General features: G+C 31.8%; 1 protein-coding gene across 5 annotated transcripts; it reads left to right on the top strand.

The window, feature by feature from the left end:
- The first annotated feature begins 1,022 nt into the window (after positions 1–1,022).
- Positions 1,023–24,555, top strand: LOC123259860 (calcium-dependent secretion activator). Of its 5 annotated transcripts, XM_044720629.1 has the most exons (17): positions 1,023–1,143; positions 1,404–1,477; positions 1,595–2,008; positions 10,174–10,731; positions 10,801–10,968; positions 11,306–11,797; positions 11,863–12,260; positions 12,362–12,826; positions 12,905–13,264; positions 13,368–13,607; positions 18,854–19,154; positions 19,553–19,709; positions 19,821–20,272; positions 20,691–20,849; positions 20,954–21,070; positions 21,150–21,388; positions 22,173–24,555. In XM_044720629.1, exons 4-17 carry the CDS (start codon positions 10,288–10,290, stop codon positions 22,375–22,377), a joined length of 4,197 nt encoding a protein of 1,398 aa, XP_044576564.1. In that variant the 5' UTR covers positions 1,023–1,143; positions 1,404–1,477; positions 1,595–2,008; positions 10,174–10,287; the 3' UTR covers positions 22,378–24,555. The 5 variants fall into 5 exon arrangements, with proteins under 5 accessions (XP_044576564.1, XP_044576562.1, XP_044576563.1 ...); XM_044720627.1 differs by having other exon boundaries at positions 1,023–1,477; XM_044720628.1 differs by lacking the exon at positions 1,595–2,008.
- The last annotated feature ends 1,023 nt before the right edge of the window (positions 24,556–25,578 follow it).

Below are 25,578 nucleotides of genomic sequence, written 5' to 3' on the forward strand. Positions count from 1 at the left end.
TATAACTACACTTATTTGTTACCAGAACATATTTTTCAGTTATCCCGTCTTTTGTTATTTCAACAAAATCGTTTTTATGAGTGCAATATTGAAAGAGTCGAACGTAAACTTGTTATATTTTTTGTACAAAAAATTTGGAAATCATCCACCTAGGGAATTTGATTATCCTGCCATGTGTGTTGATGCCAACCTACTAACACTTGAAGAGAGAAGGATTTGTGTCTCACTACTCCTGATTTCAGGTATATTAAGTGGTGACATTTAATGCCCCAGATTATTAACACAGATCCCTATCTTAGTTCCTCAGAGATTTTTACGATCTGATCAGCCTTTTTATCCGCCACGGTAAAGAAACAGTTTTGTTTTTTCATCGTCCATCAGTAAACTAATTAATGCTTGTAATTATATTATGAACCAAGACCCAAATTCTATTGACTTCTATGTACTTGACTGCACATTACACATTAGCGCCAATGCCCTTGCGTCTCTTCTGTTAAATATGAGACAAATAGCATAAAATATTCTAGCTTCAACATATATTACTATTTTTAATTTATTCTATAGTCCTATAGTCTATTTTAAATCTACTCAACATTAAAATATAAATATGATAAATATAATGTTATTATAATATCTAGCAACATGTGCAATTTAGCTTACTGATGGTGAAGGGTATGCTTTTATTTACACATTTTTGTAACATTGTAATTGGTCATAGAGCTGTTGGGTTTATCAATAAAGAAATAAATAAATAAATAAATACATTTTCAGTTTTGAGATATTATACGTGCATTTCCATGGGAGTAAAAACACATATCAAAGAGTAATGCTTGCGTGTACAAAACAGTCAGCTGCTATTACAACAAACGCGCAGTCGATCGATGGCCTAGTAGCTCTTCATACAAAGTAGGGAAACTCTTTCCCTCTCTACTTGATTTTGATTCGAATTGACTAAATTCTCTTTTCTCATTCGTTCTTAGCAGCCCCACTCTAATACGCTGCGTTCCCTTCTCTTGAAATTAGTCGTTCTTTACTCTGCCCCTCTTAAGCATCAACCACATTACGTTTATTCAATCTCTTCTATCTTTCTAGCTTTATCACTCATTATCCACTGACCAGTAAACGCGTCACAGTGCGCGAGTCGTCAGTAATCGTTTTTTGCAATTTCTGTTTATTCATTTTTGTCGATGAATTTGTCGCATTTTTTTTACCTCTCCTCAAATTTTTTCTCACATATTAGTTATAATAAGATTCTTTCTTTAATCATATTCTTTCATTATTATTTATCAAGTTGTTTTATTTTTACCTTTTTCTATTCTATAAGTACATCGCTTCACCCCCTTGCGTCCTTTTCAATGATACATCGTCCTCGCTGCCGAACTGTCATATTTCTTCCACTCTAGTACCGGTGTTCAATCTGTGCTCAAGTGTATGCTAAAAAAGTTCAGCTATTCAATATTCAATATTTTATAGGATGGTAAGATTGTTAATTCAAAAGTATAAACTTTTTTTTCAAGTGATTTATTTGATTGTTAAGTTACATAACTTCATATTATCATTATTAGTGATACTAATATTAGTTTTTTAATCATAGATTTTCCAGGATTAAATTGAATGATAGATATGTTGGTTGAAAAAGTTATTAAAACTATGTAGATATTAACGGGACATCAATGTTCTGTGGCATTGTTAAGTGACTGAAATTTTAGTTTTATTTGTTAATTGTTCATCGTTGATTGAAAAAATGCCTAGAAACTATATGACACACCCAAGTTTGTATTACTTTGCACGACACATGTGCCACAGTGGTTAGAGCAATGGCGAGATTTAGAACTCGTGTCTAGATCAATAACGTTCCGTGAAAAATTCCACGATGTGACTAGATACTTACTGTATTGTGTGAATGAGTACTTCACGTATTTATTTTACTTTACTTGTAAAAAATAAGAGATATTTAATGGTTATCTATTTTTTTTTTTTTTTTTAGACAGAATCGAACTATAATTGTGTGAGTATTTGTGATTGTTCTCTCTAGTAGTTTTATACAATCGATATTTCTTTCTTATTATTATTATCATCGAATAGATACTACTACTCTATATAAATTTAATTTGAGTTTTTATAATTCGGGTAATCAATAAAGCCTTGAGCATATTTGGAGCTTATTCCTTTCTTTCTTTGTTTTAAGAGGTAATTGAAGTAATGATGTCACTGCTGTACTCAAAAAAACCTCGTGACCGACATATCAACGGATCTCAAAATAGTGTGCTTCAAGAAAATTAAAATATTGACGTTTTTGTTCTATAAAACTATTATAAATATTGAAAATGTCCTTTCATAAGCAGAGTTACAGTTATTGATAATACATGTTTTTGATATGTGCCGATCAATAATTCATGTAGAAGGCATTTTAAAGTTAATGATTAAAAATAATATTAAAATAGGAATCAACGTATTTTAATACCCTTTCACAAAAAAAAAAAAAAAAAAAAATTAGGAAAACGGTTGACCCTGAAGGCCATCCCTTCAACTTCCCGCTAATTCCATACTTAGGCGCTTAAAATTGCACCAATGACGTTTTTGAGCTCTTCGAGCTCAAAAATACAATTTATGGGTTATTTTGAGCTCTCCGAGCTCAAAAAGATTGCTTTCCTATGCTTTAAAGCTCTTCGAGCTCAAAAGTCTGATAGAGATTTGATAAGACACTATTTTTTGAATTTTTAAACCGCAATAACTTTTGAATGAATAAACCGATTTTTACGCGGTTAGAAGCATTCGACGCAGTTTTTCAAGCCTCACAAAGAATCTTAAATTTTGAATTGATCGCGCTAGGAATTTTGGAGTTATTCCGAAAAAACACTTTTTTCAGTTTTCTTTCGTTCACGATATCTCTCGAACGAATCAACCGATTTTGACCGGACTGGTGGCGATCGACGTGGTTTTTTGAGGTTAAGAGCTGATTAGTTTTTGGGATTGAACCTTTAAGCCGTTTAAAAGTTATTCCAAAAAAACCACATTTGAAAAAAATTTTTTTTTCAGTTTTTTTACGATTTCTCAAAATCTATTGATCTGAATCGGTCCAAATTGTTTTCAAAATCTAAGTTTGGTCAAGCCCTTTCGAATGGCACCAACCACGATGAAATCGGTCAAGCCGTTCAAAAGTTATAAGCGGTTCATATACTTTCACACACACACACACACACACACACACACACACACACACACACACACACACACACACACACACACACACATACATACAGACACCGTAACAACCTCGCGGGGATAGTCAGGGAAGCTTCCTGTGACCTTCAAACGTCAAGATCTGATGAAAACTCGATTTTTGCAAAACGGGGTGAAAACAATAACTTCCCGATTTTTGAAAATCTTTGATTTTCTTAGCGGGAAGTTAAAAAAATATATTTCTAATCATAGAATAAATATTCCGAAATACCAAATCGATTTTGAACGGAGCAAAAGTTTCTGAACTGTGAAATTTTTTTTTGTTCGAGAATACTTTACCTTGTCTAAGAGAATTTCAGCCTTTTTAAGAATTGATAATAAGTTTAAGAAAACAATTTTTTAGCATTTTTGAAACAAAAATATTATATTATAATTGTAATGAAAGTAAAGTTTTTTAATTCATAAATATTTTCATGAATTGTTTATAATTATTTTTAACAGTTAATTTGTTTTTAAGAGATGATTATTAAAAAATAAGAAAAATCATTATTTGTAATATAATAGTATTATTTGTAATATAATAACATTATTTTGTAAAAGATTGTTGAACTGAATAATATATTAGCTTAGTCAATAAGAAATTAATCATTTTCACTCAAAAAATCTTTTATGTTAGTGTTATTTTCATAAATTTTTTATTAGAACTGATATGAGTAATACCAGTAGTAGCAATATACATTTTACGAGGAAATTTTGTTCTTGACAAAATTATTTTATTTATTCGATTTTAATTACTAAATTAAATCGTCAGGTAGAATTAACGATAGTTTGTTATACGTCGTTTTTATGCTGAAGAGTGTATAAGCACAGGCTAGCTCCTTCAAATGTCATAATAATTAACTTTTCTAAATACAGTTCAAATACACATGAGTGTATTCAGAAAAATTATTAAAGAACTTAATTGAATAATCCACTCCTAAGGCAGTCATTTCTCAAATACTGGTTTCAATTAATTATTAATTAATCAGAAATTGTCATTCTTTTGACTCCACACATAAACAAACTTATTAAGTTAAAAATCGATACAATAGGAATTTAATTTCAGTAAAAAAGTGGGAAAAGCAGTTGACTCTGCAGGCCATCTCTGAAACTTCCCGCTATTTTCGAGCTTTAAACGTTCATTAATATACTTTTGTGGTAGAAGTTATTAGTATGATGATTGAGCTCTTTAAAATTAACAATACTAATGTCTTTTGCTATTTGACAATATAAAGAACAATACATGCAAACAAGTGTGCGTATATATATATTTTTTTTTAATTTCCCGCTAAAAAAATTGTAAATTAAAAAAAATTGGGAAGTTATTGGTTATACCCCGTTTTTCAAAAATCGAGTTTTCATCAGATGTCGACGTTTTGAAGTCCTAGGAAGCTTCCCTGACTATTTCCGCGATGATGTTCGTAAGTCTGTGTGTGTGTGTGTGTGTGTGTGTGTGTGTGTGTGTGTGTGTGTGTGTGTGTGTGTGTAACCCTCTCATAAATTTGAACGGCTGGACCGATTTGATCGAGGTTGACGCCATTCGAAAGGGCTTGACCCAACTTAGATTTTTAATACAATTTGAACCGATTTAATCCGGTAGATTTTGAGAAATCGCAAAAATAAAAATTTTGGAATAGCTTTTAAACGGCTTTACCGATCGATTCCAAAAACTAATTAGCTCTTAACATAAAAAAAATCACAGTTATCGTTGTCGAAAAAATTCGGAAAAAGTGAATTTTTCAAATTTATCCAAAATTTTTGGTCTTATCAATTTGTGTTTGAAAGTAAATCATAGGATTTAAAAAACTACGTTGAATGCTACTAATCGCGTGAAAATCGGTTTATTCATTCAAAAGTAATTTTAGTTTGAAAATTTAAAGAATAGTGTTTTATTGAACGTCTATCAGACTTTTAAGCTCAAAGAGCTCAAAAGCATAGAATAGCTAACTCTTTGAGCTCAGAGAGCTCAATATAACACAGAAATTTTATTTTTGAGCTCAAAGGGCTCAAAAACATCATAAATGCAATTTTAAGCGCTTAGGTATGAAATTAGCGGAAAGTTGCAGAGATGGTCTTTAGGGTCAACCATTTTCCTAATTTTTTTAATAACTCCGTTATCAATCTCATTTTGAGTTTATTTTTTAACTTCAAATTCAACACAACAAATTTTTAAAAATTTTTCGACAGTTTCTTTTGAATAAATTTAATGATAGTAATAAGAACCGCGGTATCTAATGTAGTTTCATAACTTTTTCAGCACAAAAAGTAATTAAAACCCCAAAATTGGAGCAATACAGGACACTTAAGAAGCTACTAATTTATTAATTATTATGAGTACTAATTGTTCGGGAATTTGATTACATTGAATTTTTTTTTCTTAAATATGCTCAAAGTAAATAATAAAAATTTTTAGATTCCACTAAAAACATTTTCAATTTTTGTGGATAATATGGTAATAGTCTCTAAAAAACTGAAAATAGTACAGTCTTACCTCCCTAAGATATTTTAGCTGTGTCTCAATTTTTCTATTAATTTCTAACAAGAGAAAAAAAGATACCCTGTTATATCTTAGGGAGAGAGCACTGTATATTAAAAATTGAGGGAATAAAGTAGGGCATTTCAATCTTAGTGTAAGACTTCCAAGCTATAGGCGGAGTGGCTAACACACGGATAAGGATGTTCTTTCCTAACATGTATACTCTTTTTTCAAAAGTAAAGTAAAGAAAAAAATTAGAAAAACGGTAGACCCTGAAGGACATCCGTGCCACTTCCCGCTAATTTCATACCTAGGTGCTTAAAATTGCACTAATAATGTTTTTGAGCTCTCCGAGCCTAAAAATACAATTTATGTGTTATTTTAAGCTCTCTGAGCTTAAAGGAATAGCTTTTCTATGCTTTTGAGCTCTTCGAGATCAAAAGTCTGATAGAAGTTTGATAAAACAAATTTTTTCAAATTTTCAAACCGCAATAACTTTTGAATGAATGAACCGATTTTTACGCGGTTGGTGGCATTCGACGCAGTTTTTGAAGCCCCATAAAGAATCTTCAAATTTAAATCGATCGAGCCAGGAGTTTTGAAGTAATTCCGAAGTAATTCCAAATCATTCCAAAATATATTCAAAATTTAAGTTCAGTCAAGTCCTTTCGAATGGCACCAACCGCGATTAAATCGGTCAAGCTGTTCAAAAGTTATGAGAGGTTTACATACATCCACACACACACACACACACATCACGAAGTAATGCCTAACGGCGGTTTCCATGAGGGATTAGGGGAAAGAGGAAAAGGGGTTTAGGGTTTAGTGGGTAGGGGCGCTAGCGTCGAGTTTTAGTATGACACTGCGTCGAGTCGCCACATATCCAGGCCAAACAACTATGCCTAGAATCCGTAAAAAGGATTCCCCCCTTAAAACAAAAAAAAAACACACACACACACACTGCCTGAAGGAAGGGACTTTTCCCCAGAAGTGGAAACAGCAACGGCTAGTGCTACTTCCGAAGGGGAAAAAGCCGCCGGAAGAACCGTCATCCTACCGACCACTCTGCATGTTAGACACGGCCGGCAAGATATTCGAGCGCATAATTCATCAGAGAATAGAGGCTGTAGTCGATCCACTCCTGGCAGAGAACCAGTTTGGTTTCTGAAAAGGACGGTCAATTCTGGATGCGATCAAATTGGTTGTTGATACAGCCAAGGATGCAATCGCCGGAACGAGATGGAAGGGTGGAAAGAAGAAATACTGCTTGGTGGCTGCTTTGGACATCAAGAATGCCTTCAACTCCGCTAACTGGGACTGCGTTATGCGGGCTCTAGAAGAAAAAAGCGTACCAGGATACCTTCGCAGAATGGTAGCGAGCTACTTCACGAATAGGGTTCTGAAATATGACACGAAGAACGGTACGGAAGAGTACGAAATCACCGGAAGAGTGCCACAGGGATCAGTTTTAGGTCCTCTGCTATAGAACATCATGTATGATGGCCTCCTGAGAATAGCATTGCCTACGGGAGTCAAACTTGTAGCATATGCAGATGACAGAGCTGTCGTAATCGTCGCAAAGCAACTCGAAGAGATAGAAATGGCATTTGATATTACATTCAGACGAGTCAATTTGTGGATGGACATGGTGAACTTGCAACTAGCCAAGCATAAAACTGAGGCAGTGCTTATTACCAGTAGAAAAACGGTACAAACTATCAAGTTGAGAATCGGAGAACAAGAAATCACATCACAACCATTTATCCGTTATCTGGGAGTGATGCTGGATCCCCGACTCAACTTCAAGCAGCAGGTGAAACACGTCAGTGCCAAAGCGTCAATAGTGAGGGCTAGTCTCGCACGGCCGATGCCTAACGTCGGAGGCCCAATGCAGAGCAGGAGGCTACTATTGTCATCAGTAGTCACATCAGTGCTCACTTACGGAATATCCATTTGGGCTGATGCACTGGAAACCCAAGAATCATGGAGAAAAGCTGGACCAGTATATCGACTGAGTGCCCTACGAGTAGCTAGTGCCTTCCGCACTATATCAGAAGAAGCAGTGTGCGTCATTGCCGGAACCCTAACTGCCGGAACAAAAAAGGTCAACTGCACTGAGCCCTGAAGAACTTAGAATTGAAGAACGGCAGAACAGCATAGGCCGATGGCAACTACAATGGGATGCTGCAGAGAAAGGTAGGTGGACGCACCGCCTCATACCTCGGATCGACATTTGGCTTAACCGGAATCACGGCGAGGTCAATCACTATCTTACACAGATGTTGTCGGGACACGGGTGTTTTCGAGAGTATCTACACCGCTTTAAGCACGATGAGCAAATATCAGAAGATAGAAGGAAGGTAGTTAACACCTTAGCCACCAGAAGGAAGAGCAGTAGCTAGTTCCTACCCTCACGAAGTAATGCCTGACGGCGGTTCCCATGAGGGATTAGAGGAAAGAAGAAAAGGGGTTTAGGGTTTAGTGAGTAGGGGCGTTAGCGTCGAGTTTTAGTATGACGCTGCGTCGTCTTTACATATCCAGGCAAAACAGCTATGCCTGGAATCCGCAAAAAGGATTCCCCCCTCTGAAAAAAAAAAAAAAAAAAAAAAAAAACACACACACACACACACACATACAGACATAGTGACAACCTCGCGGGGATAGTCAGGGAAGCTTCCTGTGACCTTCAAACGTCGAGATCTGATGAAAAATCGATTTTTGCAAAACGGGGTGAAAACAATAACTTCCCGATTTTTGAAAATCTTCGATTTTCTTAGCGGGAAGTTAAAAGATCTAGGAAAAAATAAAATTGTCACATCGTAATCCAGGACCAGACTTTCAATACGGTTACTTTGATAATTTTACATTTAAAAATTTACGATGTAACATCGTAAAAATTTGTATATTGACTACTTTCATACGCATTTTTACAGTGTAGCATCGTAAATTTTAGTGTGTAAAATGATGAAAGTGAAGACATTGAAAGTTTAATTTTTGATTACGATGTAAAAAAATTATAATTTTTTCCACGTACTATTGCATGTTCAAGTAGCTTTTAGGAAAAAAATGTACTTACGAAATTTTCACAGTATCATATTTTTGCGATCCCCTCCTCCTTATACAGACACTGTTATGCATTAATGTGTTAAGTGCTATGGAAATCCTATGTACTTGTATCATGTATTCAGATAGAGCTATATTTATTCTAATATAAAATTATAAGATTGTATAGTGTAAAGATCCAAAATTTAACTTACATGTCAGTGTATAATTATATAATTATGTTATGATAATATAATTTATGCACTACAAAGGCTATTAAAACTAATATTTATCATTCTTAAATACGTATTAGATTAAATTATACATTGCTTATTAGGTTGAACGTCTTTCTATAAGTTCTACAACTTTAAAATTGATAAAATACGAATTAAATTTTTGAAATTTATAAACCGGAAGTTCGTTGGCTATATCCTTATGAATGTTGTAAATTTTTCACAACTATATTTAGTTTTACTAATCACGAAAATTGGTATTTGTTGCATCATACAAATATCTATCGTGAGTATACCCGATTTAAATAAGTATGCAAATAAAGTATGCGCCGGGTTTCTAGTGATATAAATTTTATCAGAGTCGACATAGTTATCTCGTCATGGTTTCCTTTAACGCTGTTAAAAATAGAGAAAAAATAAACTGAAATGCACGTTTTTAAAGATGAAAATAAAAACAGCACTGCCACTAACATATAACTATACAAAAACATAATACGATACTGATACATTAATAACTTATAATAATGAGAATAAGTGAATAAAAACAAATATCACAGGTAGTATAATCGGTATAATCGGTAACAAGCATTATGTCTTCGAATATAATATTACTTATATAATTTCTATAAGGTTTTCCTAATGAATTAATCATTCTTTAAACAAATTCTCGTCAGAAATATTATAAATTTTAAAAAATTTGAGAACTTATTATTTTCACTAGAATTTTTAAAGTCGAGCGACTGATTATATCAATTATTCATTATCTTATTGAGTTAGCGTTTATACAATTATCCCACCAACTCTACTTTGACAATAAATGTATGTAACAAATTAATCACTTTGATTGTTACTATAGATTTTCAAAGTTCTGCCGTGATTACTTTGTTTTAACATTTTGTAGTCAATTTAAGCTGAACTTGAATCACTGAGATTTAATTGCCGAGTATATTAATCGTCATTTATTACTAGAATAAAAATAATATACATAATTAATTACACATATTTAATTACTTGAATTTAATCGTATTGAAATAATTAAAATTTGAAAATAAATAGTACAGGTTTTGATTTTATTCGGTTAAGTGCTTTCGAAATAGTAAAAAAATATCAGTAATTTATTTGATCTGTAATTTAATTTCTTTCATATTATTATAATGTAATATAACAAATATGAAGCATGAATGACTTTATTAATTGAAGGTCTAAAAGCGGAGATAAGTCGAATAACTGAACTGGTAGTTATAAAGAAAGCGTTGCTAGAGACAACTTGCCTGGATTAAAGTGTAATCAGATTTTTGAAGAGTATTCAGCATCATGATTGATCCAAGTTCATCTGATGAAGAAAGCGATGAAGATCAGAACGTTCGTGGATCAGCGAGTGAAGGACGAGGTGCCAGTAGTGGACATGTTTCTCGGCGTCGTGGTAATACTGGAGGCGGAGGCTCTGGTGCAGGCCCTGTCGGAAGTAATGTTAGTGGGTTTACTGCATCACCCGGAGGCCACAGCCAAGGTAGCAGTGGTTCACCAAGCTTACATGGTGGATCACATGGCCGTCAAATAGGGGGAGCTCAAGGTCATCCAGCTCAGCAAGAAACTGCAGGCTCTGGATTAGATGTACCTAACTCAGCAAGTGCACGTAATTCACTATCACCATCAATGAGTGCCACTCAAGATGCTGCCAATTATGCAAAATCTGCGCAAAGGCCAACCAGCCCTTCACCGTCCGTTGCTAGCGAAAAAACTGAAGTTGATTTACAAGTAAATATTTATCTCTTAAATAAATAAATAAATTATGTATATAATAAATTTTTAATTGTTTGATTTCAGGACAAACAAGAACGTGAAGAAGAAGAAAGAAAAACTCGTATACAACTTTACGTATTTATTTCGAGATGTATAGCTTATCCATTTAATGCTAAACAACCTACAGATATGACTCGAAGACAAATGAAAATTACAAAACAACAACTGGAAACACTATGTTCTCGTTTTCAGGTATATTTTATTTATAAAAAGAAATTTTTATTAGTATAATGATGTATATATATATATATATATAAATGATTTTCATGATAGATATATCTTAGACCTACGAAGCCATGTAATAAAAATTTCTAATTTCTTTAGAAGCCTCGCAGAGTCTTAATTCTTGAATCTGTAATATATTATCTTCGAGTACTTTTTATTAAATTAATCGAATTTTTTAAAAAATATCGTTTATTTAAACTTTTAAAAATTAAAAATTTCCGAAAAACTTAGAAATAAGGAATTTATGACATGGTAATGAAAGCTTTAATAAGTGCGATGTCATTTATATCTTAAATTTTTGTAGGCTTTCCTGAAAGGAGAGACTCAAATTATGGCAGATGAAGCCTTCCACAATGCCATTCAGAATTACTACGACGTATTTCTGAAATCAGAAAGAATTGTGAAAATAGTACAAAGCGGAGCTTGTTCCCAGTACGACTTTCGAGAGGTGTTCAGGAACAATATCGAAAAGCGTGTTCGCAGCCTCCCGGAAATCGATGGGTTGAGCAAAGAGACTGTTCTTACGTCCTGGCTGGCTAAATTCGATTGTATTTTTAAAGGAACTGGTGACGAAGACACCAAAAGGCCATCTAGGATGCAACAGCAGTCTTTGAATTCGGAGTTGATATTGTCGAAAGAGCAACTGTACGACATGTTTCAACAAATTCTTGGCATAAAAAAATTTGAGCATCAGCTTCTGTTCAACGCCCTTCTGTTGGATTCAGCCGACGAGCAGGCTGCCGCCATCAGGAGGGAGCTGGACGGTCGCATTCAGAAAGTTAACGAAATGGAAAAGGTAATGAAGTTAATTTAAAATTTTAATGTGCAATTACTAAGTTATGTTTTTTCTTTCTTCTTCAGAACCGAAAGCTCATGCCGAAATTTCTCCTTAAGGAGATGGAGTCGCTCTACATTGAGGAGCTCAAGTCGTCTATCAATCTACTAATGACTAATTTGGAGTCATTACCGGTCTCCAAGGGTTCGATAGACAGCAAATATGGGTTGCAGAAGCTGAAGCGCCGTAGTGACCGCTCCCGCTACCGCACCCAGGGCTCTCTCGCTAAATTGGAGAGCGACTCCGCCGATTCCGATCCGCAACTCACTAAAATGGACGTGGGTTTGAGTTTTTCTATGGAAGTTGTTGTCATGGAGGTTAAAGGTCTCACAAGCCTTGCGCCAAATCGCATTGTGTATTGCACTATGGAAGTCGAGGGTGGTGAGAAGCTACAAACTGATCAAGCTGAAGCTTCGAAGCCAATGTAAATGATAGAAAAAAAAAAAAAAATAAATAAATAAAACAATAAAATATTTAATCATGGCAATCTATGTTCTATATATTGTTTTATTTTCATTCTTACAGGTGGGATACTCAGGGTGATTTTACAACGATGCATCCATTACCAGTAGTCAAAGTCCGCCTATATACAGAAAATCCTGCAATGCTGGCGCTCGAAGACAAGAAATTGGGCGAAGTAATACTACGGCCAACTCCGTTGTCCTCAAAGGTACCCGAATGGCACCGTATGACTGTCGCAAAAAAAGATCCAGATCAAGATTTAAAAATCAAAATAGCTTGTCGAATGGATAAACCACTGAATATGAAACATTGCGGCCATCTCTATGCTATGGGAAAATCAGTATGGAAAAAATGGAAGAAACGGTACTATGCTTTAGTCCAAGTCTCGCAGTACACATTTGCGATGTGCTCATATAAAGAAAAAAAAAGTGAGCCGTCGGAAATGATGCAGCTCGATGGCTATACAGTGGACTATATTGAAGCCGTTTCTGCTAATATTATGTTTGGAACAGAGTTAGAAGGTGGAAGGTAGTTATAATACTGCAATATTATTGACCTAAATAATATTATAGTTAAATTTATTTGCAAATTATGTTATTTTTTCAGGTACTTCTTCAACGCCGTCCGCGAAGGAGACAACATTGTTTTTGCCTCGGACGACGAGAATGAGTGCCATTTATGGGTGATGGCTATGTACAGAGCGACTGGTCAATCTCATAAACCTACACCACCTGTTTCTATTGCTGATAAGAACTCTACCATTAGCAAAATACAAGGAGATGCTGATCGAGCTAGAAAACATGGCATGGAAGATTTCATAAGCGCCGATCCATGCAAATTTGATCATCCTAGTCTATTCAAATTTCTTCAAAATTTAACTCTTGACTACAGGCTTAATGATCCATACTGTTCTTTAGGATGGTTTTCACCAGGTCAACTTTTTGTAATAGATGAATATTGTGCAAGGTAAAGTAACAATGATAATTTACAATAAACAGTCGATATATGATAAATAATTTTAAAATAGTCAAGTTTTGTTATGGTAATCATTATTATTTTTTTTATAAAGATACGGAGTTCGTGGATGCCACAGACATCTCTGTTACCTTAACGATCTTCTAGATCGTTCAGAACGAGGCTGTATGATAGATCCCACATTACTCCATTTTAGTTTTGCATTTTGTGCAAGTCATATTTGTGGAAATCGTCCAGATGGGATAGGAACTATAACACACGAAGAAAAAGATAAATTTGCAGAAATCAAAGAACGTTTAACGCAATTATTAGAAAAACAAATTACGAATTTCAGGTAATAGTATTTGATTAAGATTTCCTATTAATTTTAAATATGAAAGATTTTCGTTATACTTAGAAATGTGAAAAAATAACTTTTTTCAATTATTGTAGAGTATCTTTAATTATACATACGATATCAAAGTTTCCTAAGCCCTATCTCTTAAAATAGAGCTTAGCGACATCCTTCAGTGCTTCATAGTAGTTAATTTACAAATAATGACATAAAATAACTTATGTCTTTAATTAATTTAAGCCTATTAAACCAGTTGTTCATCATATGCTCAAAACATTCCTATAATTTACAGCTTCCCTTGCGATTTTTAGCCCACCGTGGATACACAGCTTATACACCGTTCAAGTGCATACGCCGTGTATACATAATAGTCAGATAAGAAGAAAAAATTTTTTCTTCAAGTTTCCAAAAAGTTTCAAATTAGTTAAGTTATTTTTGACATTATTATATGAAAATTTTTGGGAAAAAAAATATAGAACATATGTACTGTATCAACATCGTGTATACACGTTAAAGGCGGCGTATCAAACGGTACATACACGGTGAGTTCAAAGCTGCAACGGTTTTCTAAAAATTTCAATACAACTGAGATCTACACTATCAAAAATCGGGAGTGAATTTTACTCCGCATTCACTCCCATCACTCGGAGTACTGGAGTGAAGTAATTAAACACTCCGCGTTCGGAGTGAATCCAGAGTTTTTTTCAGCGGAGAGATTTCGGAGTGAATCTGGATTTTAATCCGGAAAACATACGAGTGCGGAGTTCTTATACTATAATCAATTTTTGTATAATTGGAACAAGTTTTATGTGCCAAATTATTTTTTTTTTCGCAGGTATAAGATAAATTTTACTTAAAAAAAATATTTTTTTTTGAGTTGTATAAAAAAGTTTTTAAAATTCGAATTTCGACAGAAATTGAAATAGTATATTACACTACCAGGGCAGAAAGTTTGAGATTTCTGCACTGCGCGCCATGATGCCCGAGGCGTAGCCGAGGGCATCATGGCGCTCAGTTCAGAGCTCTCAAACTTCTGCCCGTGTGGTGTATACTATTTTTCTTTATAGCCGGTCGAAAGTACGTAAATATTATAATGTATTGGATTGAGAAAAAATTGATGCCTGCCCCCGACATTTGCGGCACGAGCGAAGCGAGTGCTGCTGGTCGGGGGGGCAGGCATCAAATAAAAAAATCAATGTAGATAATTGACCAACATTTTATTTGAAACGTTTTTAGCTTAAATAAAACTGAAATTTCTGGAATTCAACAAATATAAAAATAAAAAAAAGAGCATTTTAACTGAAAATTAACAATAATTAATAATAATTAAATTGAATTTTTGCTACTGCGTACATTTTTTTTCTCATTTTCGCCATGGTTACAAGTATAATAAAAATTATTTATTATATCGCCATGAAATACGCAGTTTTGAAATAAATTAGGTGGATTTTCATCAACAGAAAGACATTTTGATTTTTGTTTATTTAAATGATGCTGGGTTCCACTTCCAATAGCTTCGATTTGTTTTCCTGGTGGCGTATTCTCTGATTTTTCTGAGAAAACTGTAACTGGTGGTTTTTTCAAAAAGTGCGTAGGTTTTGTTGATCGGTTATTGTGCATTACAAGTATTTTTTTGTTGTTAGCTGTTGTGAAAACAGGTGTAGGTGATCTGCAATTAAGTTTAGGTTGTTCTAGTTTATCGATTTCAAGTAACTCCTCCTCGTTAATCTCAAAACCATCAGAGAAGTGATCGCATTCCATTTCACCATCTGGAGATGTCTTATCATTCATTGGAATTATCACTTCAGCTTCAATGATGTTTGTTGATGAACTTGTTAATGTATATGGTTTAGTTGGTTGTGGATCAGTTGATGTAGATGGTGGTGGATCAGTTGATCTCGATGATTGATGATTAGTTCTAGAGAGTATTAGAGAGAATTCTGATCCATGAGTTATATTCTCATATATTTTTTCCCGATTCTTCATTGAATTTTCCACATACGCTGTTGATTAACGAATTATTTATAAATAAAATTTGCATTTAAAAAAAAGGGTGTTATTTAGATTTTTAAATAAAATTTTGTAATTAAATAAATAAAAAGTAACCTAGAGCGATTGCTGTAGACTTCCAACCTCCGAGTTGTTTTAACATTGTCTCATTAGCACCCGAGTCAGACAACAGAGTTGCGCCAGTTCTTCGGAAACAATGTCCGGTGTATAATTTGGGATTAGGTAAGTTCAAATGTGAAGCTATAGCGCGCGGTGTCTCCCCAATTTTGTTTCTGCCGATTACTTGTTGGTAAAATTTTCCATTCTGATATTTGATGAAAAATCTGTCGGTGAATGATTCTTTGGCTCTCTTTTCAATATATTGCTTGACTCTATTGTAAAAGGGTTCTCCGATGACAAACTGGCGAGGGACATCATTTTTTGTCTCATTGATAGAAACCAGGAACTTTTACCACGATCTTCGACATCTTGCACTTTAAGTTTGCTGATCTCGTCACATCTCAGAGCTCCACAAACTCCAAATATCAGTATAACCTTGAAGTATTCGAAAAATTAACATATAAATTAATAAAAAAAATTGATAAAAATTATTATAAATACTAACCTTTGAAACAAAATGATTGTTATCTGGAGCTGTTTTCATAAATCTTGAAATTTCATCCCACTTAAGGGTCAACGATTTTTTGGCTTAAAACCTTTAGAATTATTTTTGATTAGGCTTTTTAAATTATAAAATTTAGTAATATCAATATCCTCTTGTGTATACAGTGTTTTTTTCAGCATCGACCACATGCTCCATAAAGTGGAAGGTTTAAGTTTTTTACTCAAGTCTTTAAAATATACGACTAAATTTGTTTCTTCTGAACTTGATAGAGAGCCTTGATTAGTTAATTGCCAATTTTTATAATTTTCATAAACTAATTTATACCGATCAGCGGACTTTTTTGGCAATGTATCTGATTGGATAATTAGTTTCGCTTCATTATCGAAATTTCTCACTATCTCCTCTTCGTCTGCAGATTCGTCAGTTGAGATCATTTTTTTTTTTCAATGATACTTTAAATAAATAAATTTTATCTATTTTACACCCGTCACTATCAAACACTGTATCTTACTGTCATCAATCGTAAATAACCAGCGTAAACAAAACATAGTAACAAATGACTAATGTCAGTCGGGATAATGAAATAATATTTGCTCCCGCTGTTACAGAGTGTGAATATGCAGCTTTACCAATGCACGAATGTTGAACTTTCTGCTTTAAAAAGGTGCAAAATTTGCGTACTTTCGACCGAGGTATAAAGAAAAATAATTTATTAATTGTTATTTTTTAAATCTCTAAATATGAATTTTATCATTTTTAAATGAGTCAACTATTTTTTTATTTTTATTCAATAAAAAGAAATAAAAAATTTACTCCGCGGAGTGAAGTCCGTTAATAAAATAATTTTAAGGACATGTCTATTCATTCTCAAAAAAGTCCTGATAAATCCACACCGCGTGAATGTAAGGACCTTTACATTCATGCAGCGTGGATTTAAGGCCCTCACATTTACGCGAAGTGGATTTATCAGGACTTTTTTATGTGTGAATAGACACTTCTTAATTTTAATCCGTCTCGGATTTCACTCTCGTTGGGAGTAATCCATATTTTTAACTTTCCGCTACGAAAACTAATAATTTACAAAAATTGAGAAGCTATCGTTTTCCCCCAGTTTTGAAAAATCGAGATTAAAAAAAAAAAACTCAGAAAATTTTGTACGTAAAAATTTGCATTGAATGCTTCAAACACATCAAAATCGGTTAATTCGAGAAATATCGAAATTCCAAAATTTCGAAAAAATATTTTATTAAAACGACTACCGGATCTTAGAGCTTGAAATGTTGTTGTATTTGTGAGCTCCAAAAGCTCAAAACTTCATAGCGGGTTAGTTGTCGGGCATTGTATAAACTTGAAAATAACGAAAAGTTCCAGGGACGGCCTGCAGGGTCAATCGTTTTTTGAGATCCACAGATTCGGTAGAATCTGGCGCCAAGTTCCGTTCAAATCTGCTGAAAACGGAGCGCCAGACTACCGACTATGTTTACTGTAAGCAGAACGGTATTTTGAGGTTGCAAAATTTTATTTAATTCTACCGTACTTTTTTTTCATAAATTGTATATTATAACAGTAATTCATACTTTATTTGACTGTTATTAATTAATTATATTCACTTATAACAATTAATCTAATTGAAATTATTAAATTTAATCAGCACAAACTATAGCAACGCAAAAATTTCGATCCTGACTTTTTTTCGATGGGCAAAGTGATCTGCCACAGACTAAATAATTTGAGAATACATAATAATCCTTCATTAGATGGGAAACTACAATTAAAAAAAGATATTTCACAGCTTGCATCTACACCCGCCAGGGTGCGCTGGAATTATTTTTCCATAAACTGTAGTTTCAAGGGAATAGTTTGCTATAAAAAATGCAACTAACGTGAGATTTAAGTTGGTACCAATTGTAAATTTTTATTATAATTACAAAAAATACTAAAATCCGAACAAAAACAGTTTCACTGTAAAAAATCGCGCCAAGTCCACGTTCATAAGACTATTAAGAAAAAAAATTTGTTTTTTTCTTTACAAAAATATATAAAATAAAAAAATTAAAAAATCCAAGTAACCGATATGATTGTTTATGATTTTCGGAAGTTAAAAAAAATTGTGTTATAAATTTAAAAATTAAGAAAAAAATTTTGGAACGTACTTGGTGTGCGTCATTGTGTATTTCAATTTTTTTTAAGTCTTAGTAAATAGATTTTACGAATTTCATTAAAAGTAAAATATTTTGCAACCGCGCACACTAAATACGTTCCAAATTTTTTTTTTAATTTTTAAATTTATAACACAATTTTTTTTAATTTCCGAAAATCATAAACAATCATATCGGTTACTTGGATTTTTTAATTTTTTTATTTTATATATTTTTGTAAAGAAAAAAACAAATTTTTTTTTCTTAATAGTCTCATGAGCGTGGACTTGGCGCGATTTTTTACAGTGAAACTGTTTTTGTTCGGATTTTTTAGTACTTGAAACATTCGAGATTCTTCTAAAATCAATATCAAAGAGATTCCCACTATTAATTATTCTTGGTGTATAAGTATTTGAAGATAATTATTTTGTAATATATTAATTGTATAATCAAATCAATGAAATATATAATACATTATTTTATGTTATTTTTAGGTACACCTTTCCATTCGGTCGTCCAGAAGGTGCCCTAAAGGGTACTTTATCTCTTCTCGAACGTGTTCTTATGAAGGATATTTCATCAAACGGTCCATCTGATGAAGTTCGAGGGATCATTAAATCATGTTTAGAAACAGCAGCACTTGTTAATTATGAGATGTTATCAGCAGCAGCTAAAATTGAAGATGAATATAGTGCTGAAGATGTTCTCCCAGGAAAAAAACTAGAAGATCTAAAAAGATTAGCTGAGCTTTGTGTTGATTTACTTCAACAAAATGAGGAACATTATTCGGAGGTATTAGTTAGGTTTTTAGAACTAAGTGTTGATTGTTAAGGGCTTTCGAGGTAGAGGGAAAGCATGCTTTTAAACAGATTCAGGTAAGGGTCTGAAACCTCCTCAGAAGACAAATCTAATTATTATTATTATTATGATTATTATTATCAAAATATTTATTATATTATGTTGCCTTGAGCTTATCGCTTAGGTTAATAATTCATCGTAGCATAAATTTATTTTGTAGAAATAGCTTATAGAATAGAAGATATTAGAAATTAGTTTGTAGTGTCTTCTGAGTCCTCGAGAGTTCTTTGCCCATGGCTGGCGGTCCCACCACCTTGGGCAAAAGAAAAATTTTCCACCGTATATGTGTGTCGTCCAATATTTTCACGTTTCGCTCCTACTACACTGCACCGCAGGCGTTCGCCTGGTTCAGCGATCTCCTGGTGGAGCACGCTGAGATCTTCTGGTCTCTCTTTGCCGTTGACATGGACAAAGTATTATCCGAACAACCACCTGATACCTGGGAAAGTTTTCCATTATTTCAAATTTTAAACGACTATCTTCGATTAGATGGTAAGTTATATTGATAAGTATTTTTATGTGTTCTATACATTATATTTTAATATTCAAATAAATTCAAATTTTTTCTCTAATCTTCTAAAAAATATTGAATAAATGTAACAGATAATTTGAAAAATGGACGATTTCATCAACATCTTAGAGACACATTTGCGCCTCTAGTGGTACGTTATGTAGATCTTATGGAAACATCAATAGCACAATCTATTCACAAAGGATTCGAAAAAGAGCGATGGGAAATTAAAGGAAATGGATGTGCTACTTCAGAAGACCTTTTTTGGAAGCTCGATGCTTTGCAATCCTTTATTAGTGGTCTTCATTGGCCTGATCAAGAGTTTAGGCAGCACTTAGAACAACGTTTAAAGCTTATGGCGTGTGATATGATAGAATCGTGTATTCAACGAACTGACGATGCATTTAAACAATGGTTAAAAAAAGGCGTAACATTTATCTCTACCGATTATATAATACCCTCTGAAATGTGTGCTATGGTAAATGTTATTTTAGACGCGAAAAATCAAAGCTTTAAGTTATGTGCAGTCGACGGAGTTGACGTTGTAAGTACAATTGTTTTTTCATCCTCTTAATTAAATCAAAATGTAGTCAAATTATAAATATTAGTGGAAAATAATTAGATAGAACAAAGATTAAAATGAAAAAGCGTTACCAAAATAGATTCTCTCGGTAATAATTCATAAAATTGATCGATAGAATTTTCCAGGTGTAAACTTTCATATAAGAAAGTGATACTTAATTTATAACGGGATTTGTATTTAATACGTTTGGATCCAAAAACTTGGCTGCTGAATGCCAGGCTGCAATCAAATTTTAAGCTTATGACTATTATTCTTTCTAGTTATATGTTAGAAGTTTTAATTCATCCAATAAAATACTTAAATTAGATAATAAAAAATTAAAGTTTATAATTGTCATTAAATTCCGTATACAATTGTAATAACATTCTTATCATTTTAGCACCAGTACCACGCCAAAATTGATGATTTGATCGATAAAACATCAGCTAGTATGAATCAAGGAATGATTGACAAACTTGTCGCAGTTTTAGATGCAACTTTATCGAAATTATCACGTTACGACGAAGGGTCATTCATCGGTTCAATTCTTAGTTTTACGGTACATTAATTGTAGATTAACTTAAAATCTCTTTGAGTTTCGATTTTATTTTGATTTATACAAACACTTTCATTATAATAATAATCTGGAGTTCGGATGTTTAGAAAGTCTCTGGCAGTGGTAAAGAAATGGGCCAAGCTTACGTTAATTTCACAAGAAATTGTATGGATCAAATTCGTAGCAAAGTCATCGACGAATTATGGATTTTGAACTTCTTCGAGGTATAGTAACGCTAGTAATAATTTTATGAATCGAAAACAATAAAAACAGATGTTTGAATTGCATCTTTATGAATTTTAGCAATGGTATACTGAACAAATCAAAATGCTTTGCACATGGTTATCAGATAGATTGGATCATAGTCTTCATCTTTATCAGTGTACTTGTTTAGCTCACATTGTAAAGAAAGTTTATTCAGATTTTGAGCTCCAAGGAGTGATGGAAGATAAATTGAACTCGAAGACATATCAGACGATAGCGCAAAGAATGCAGACGGAAGAAGCAACTTGTGCCTTAACAATGAGTGCTCAGAATGACGAGTAAGTGATTTATTTTTAACAAAGTTAATAAATAAATAATAAAACTTAAAAAAAGGAATGTATTGATTAACTAGATAATGGATAATTTTGTGATTTCACAGAGTTTCCGATATTTTGTTTTACCTTTTCTTAGGAGTTTTGTGATTATCTCAAGTTTCGTAAAGTAACATAAAAGATATCAGTTTTTAAAACGTAAACAATGTTTCTTCGATTTTTGAACAAATTTTTAAAAATATTTATCAATTTGGCAATTTAAAATATTTGAATGCAGAAAATGTCCTAATTAATGTACTGGTACGTAATAGTCCAGTTCCAAAGTATTTTGAGGAAAAAATTTGGTTCAAGATGGTATTCTGTAGTTTACCTTAAATAAGTCATCAAAATACCTGATAAAATTGACTAGGAATTCGGCTAGTATCGATATAATTTCGATACTAAACTAACTTCATTTTAGTCATAAATTTTATATTATAGGATCAATTGATAGTGGGCTCGTTCAAGTTTACTAAGCTCTTGACAGATCTTAGCAGATCTTCTTGTACCAAAAACTAAAAGTGACTACATTCTCTCATTTTTTGATTTCAAAAACTTTTTTTGCTCAATTTTGGATACGTGTAAAAAATTCCTATTGATTGATTTTATAAAACTAAAAAAAAAAAAAAAATATCGATTTTATAAGTTGTCATTTCGATCTAAAGAACATTCCTTAATTTTAAGAGTTTTGAATATAATTAAATTTTAGTATTTATTGGTTAGTTAAAAATTAATTTATTTTTTAATACAGAGGACTTTCCGAGAATGGAAATGACGACGACGTTGAGCGACCAAAAACAAAAGTTACTATTGTCGAGTCTGCAGGCGCGGATGATGCAAACTACGTCGCTAATCTTACCAATGTAACGTCTAATGTTGTAGGAAAAGTTGGAAGTATGTTTGGTAAAGGGATCGGCGGTCTTTCAACGAAATTCGGTGGACCGAGCTGGTTTTAGATTTATTAAATAGTAAAATCACGAAAGCAACATAATACATAATACCAAAAATTAACACTCAATTAAAATACTATTAATATTGTTATTATTGATTTTTATTATTATTAAAAAGAATAGAGAATATCTGAATTATAAAAAAAAACTACTTAATGCATTGATCTATAATAACGACACAAAAAACTAAGCAGATAGTAATACGATATAGTTCTATACGTAAAATTCATAGAAACGAATTCTTGTTGTAACTTATGTTATAAGAGTAAAAAAAAAAATCGAGCAAAATATTTATTTTGATTGATAATAGATGATGTATATCTTGACTGAGTGAAATAAGTTTTATTGATTTGTACAACAAAATGTAATGCCTAAAGTTTGAATGTAAGTGATCGAATAATTAAGATCATATTATAATAAAAAATATAAACTTAAACAAAATACTGGTGTTTGTTTGCCAACTGAATATATAATAACAAAAAGGGCAGACTCGTTGTATACATATTTATATACAAGCATATATGAGGGAGCATTAAAAATTTTTTGTTTTAGCTCAGACCTTAAAAATGGTTGTAACGGGAGATAAATTTTCCTTTTAATTATTAAACGGGTTCGATATTCAAAAGTTCTATCAAAGTTTTATAAAAAATGATTAATCCTGCAAGCTATCCCTGAAATTTTTGGCTGTTTCAAATTTCAAAGCTATTTAAAATATACTTATAAATTACAAACACTTGAATGAATTAATCAATTTTGTTTCGGTTTGCGGCTATCTTTTAAACACATAAAACACTATGATTGGTAAAAAAAACTGTCAACAACCGAAACCTCTTTTTCAGGCTTGAGCACAAAAATAAGTTGTATTTTTTAACATTCCCATGTATATACATATATAATGTATATCGCAAAAAATTTTTTTGTAATATATGATCGAAAAATACATCATAAAATACTTATAGAAAATATTTTTGGCGTAAACATTTTGAATATTTAACGCTGTTAATTAATAGGAATAAATAATAAAGATAATTAATAAATGTAATGTTAATTACTATTGTTGAGTTTTGAAAATTTTGAAATTATGCTAATAATCGTACATATAGAAAAATACTTATGTCATCTGATGAAGTAAAATGTGATAACAGCAAAGGTATAACTTAGTGACCACTTGTCAATTGCAAGAAAATTCGAGTTCGATGTTACTACAATTCATAAAACAAACATCCCGAAAACAAATAATATCTATATTTTTATTTGTAGACATATCACACCTATATTATTCGTGAATTTTTCTACAAAAAAATCAGTAAAATTGAGCCCTTATATTTTCCTACACTATTGATTACTAATCTTCACAATTTGTGTATTATCTATAATTATATAAAATGTATAAATTGTTATTCCCCTTTTACAGTTTTAAAGGTTAATTTGAAGATGGAAAAAAAAAAAACTTGTTGCAACAATTCAATCTCTTAATTATCTATAGCATGAACAATTTTTTTTAATTATTAAAGAAGTGGCTGAAGGAAAATATTCTTTCATTCGCCTAACCACGAGTCTTATACGACTAAATTTGCTAATTATTGTAAATTTTCAACTTTCATAGTGATAACTTAAAAATCACCTGTCTTTGAATTTCCATAAAATAATTTTTTAAATTAGAGCTTGTAAGTTTATCGTGTTACATACGATTTGTTCCTTTTAAATTTTTCGGCTTTGTTGGAAATTTTTGAAAGCTCTTAAGCTACTGTAATGTTTCAAGACTCATAATTTTCGCATAAATATTAAAGAATAAATATTATCAATATTGAATAAATTCTTCCTCTTGTCAAGTATAAAAGTAAAAAGGTTCCTGTAGTAATATATCTTTCAAAATGTAGGTCAGAGTTAATTTCTAAATGGAAATCTCAAAATTTGTTTTATTACATGTGTTTGATAGGAAAATTATCAATCTTAAAAAAATCAATAACAAGTATATCTCTAACAAAATTAGGCAAATTTAAGATCTGATGCTTTTTAACTAAATACTTTAATTTAATTTAATTGAATATTTTTTATCATTATAAATTAAAAAACCTTTGAAATAGAGGTGAGCTATCACGATTTTCTTATTTTCTCTTATGTAGAATTATTTCCATGACTATAAATATTGATACCCGAAAAAACAAAGAAAAAAAGACAAGATAAACGAAAAAAATAGAGCTTTTAGAATGAATATCGAGGTTTTTGTAACGCAACCATATCTCGATTTTCAAAGGTTAAAAGTTTTAATCGAAAAATTGATAATTAACTATATCTAAAAAAATAAAATAAAACTGTAATTCATACAGTAGTTGTTTAACAAATTATGATTGATAAGTATTATTTTCAAACAGCTATTCATTTTTTATAAACCATTTTTTACGTTGCCTTAAAAGTTTTAATTTTAAATTACGAGGGTGTAATAAAATAATAATTTTTTATAAGTTCAAATTTTTCCTTTGAAGTAAATAAATAATTATAAAATATTTCCGTTGTCAAGTTCTGAGGATATTTCGAGTTTTTAAAAATACACATAAAATTTTCAAAGGTTACCATTCGTTTCTTTATCATTGATTTTTAAAAAATAACTTAGAATTTTAACATTGATTTTTTTAACGGAGCTCTAACAGAAGTTTGAAAATTTCAAAAACTTTATCAATTTATGTTTCTACGACTGAATGGGTTTTTTTTTTTTTTTTTTTTTTTTTTTTAACAAGAGTAAGCGTTCGGTAGTGTAAATTTGATAAAATAGGAAAATGTGTCGTTAAAAGTTTTTTCAAAATAAAAAGATAATTAAAAAATCAATTAATAATAGATTTAAACAAATATATTTATAAGATATTGTGCTAGACGATTTCTTATCTTTCATAAAGATTTTTAATATTTTTAAAAACGGAAACTTGCAAACTTTGCCCAATTTTTTTATCTTTTTAGTTGAATGCAAGCAAAAAATTTTATTTTTCATACTTATACTGGTATTTAGGAAAAATGTAGTTGATCAATTTCATTTCTCCTAGTATTATGTGGCACTTTAAAGGGAAAATTGTATGAATTACAGTTTTAAATATATATTTTTTGGAAAATAAAAAATAATTTTTATGTGATTTCAAAATTTTATAACTCCAAAATGTACTTCCAGAAATAATAAAATTTTTATTTAGAATTGTAATTTTTTTAGTTTTGTGC

Source organism: Cotesia glomerata, linkage group LG2 (genome assembly GCF_020080835.1).
Source record: "Cotesia glomerata isolate CgM1 linkage group LG2, MPM_Cglom_v2.3, whole genome shotgun sequence".
In the NCBI taxonomy this organism is placed as follows: domain Eukaryota; kingdom Metazoa; phylum Arthropoda; class Insecta; order Hymenoptera; family Braconidae; genus Cotesia; species Cotesia glomerata.

Excerpts from the sequence above, each read along its gene's own strand:
- LOC123259860 (XM_044720627.1), top strand. The coding sequence starts at position 10,288 with ATGATTGATCCAAGTTCATCTGATGAAGAAAGCGATGAAGATCAGAAC. Across the intron at positions 11,798-11,862 it reads AAGTTAACGAAATGGAAAAG|AACCGAAAGCTCATGCCGAA; the intron begins GTAATGAAGTTA and ends TTTCTTCTTCAG. Across the intron at positions 20,273-20,690 it reads CAGTCGACGGAGTTGACGTT|CACCAGTACCACGCCAAAAT; the intron begins GTAAGTACAATT and ends TTATCATTTTAG.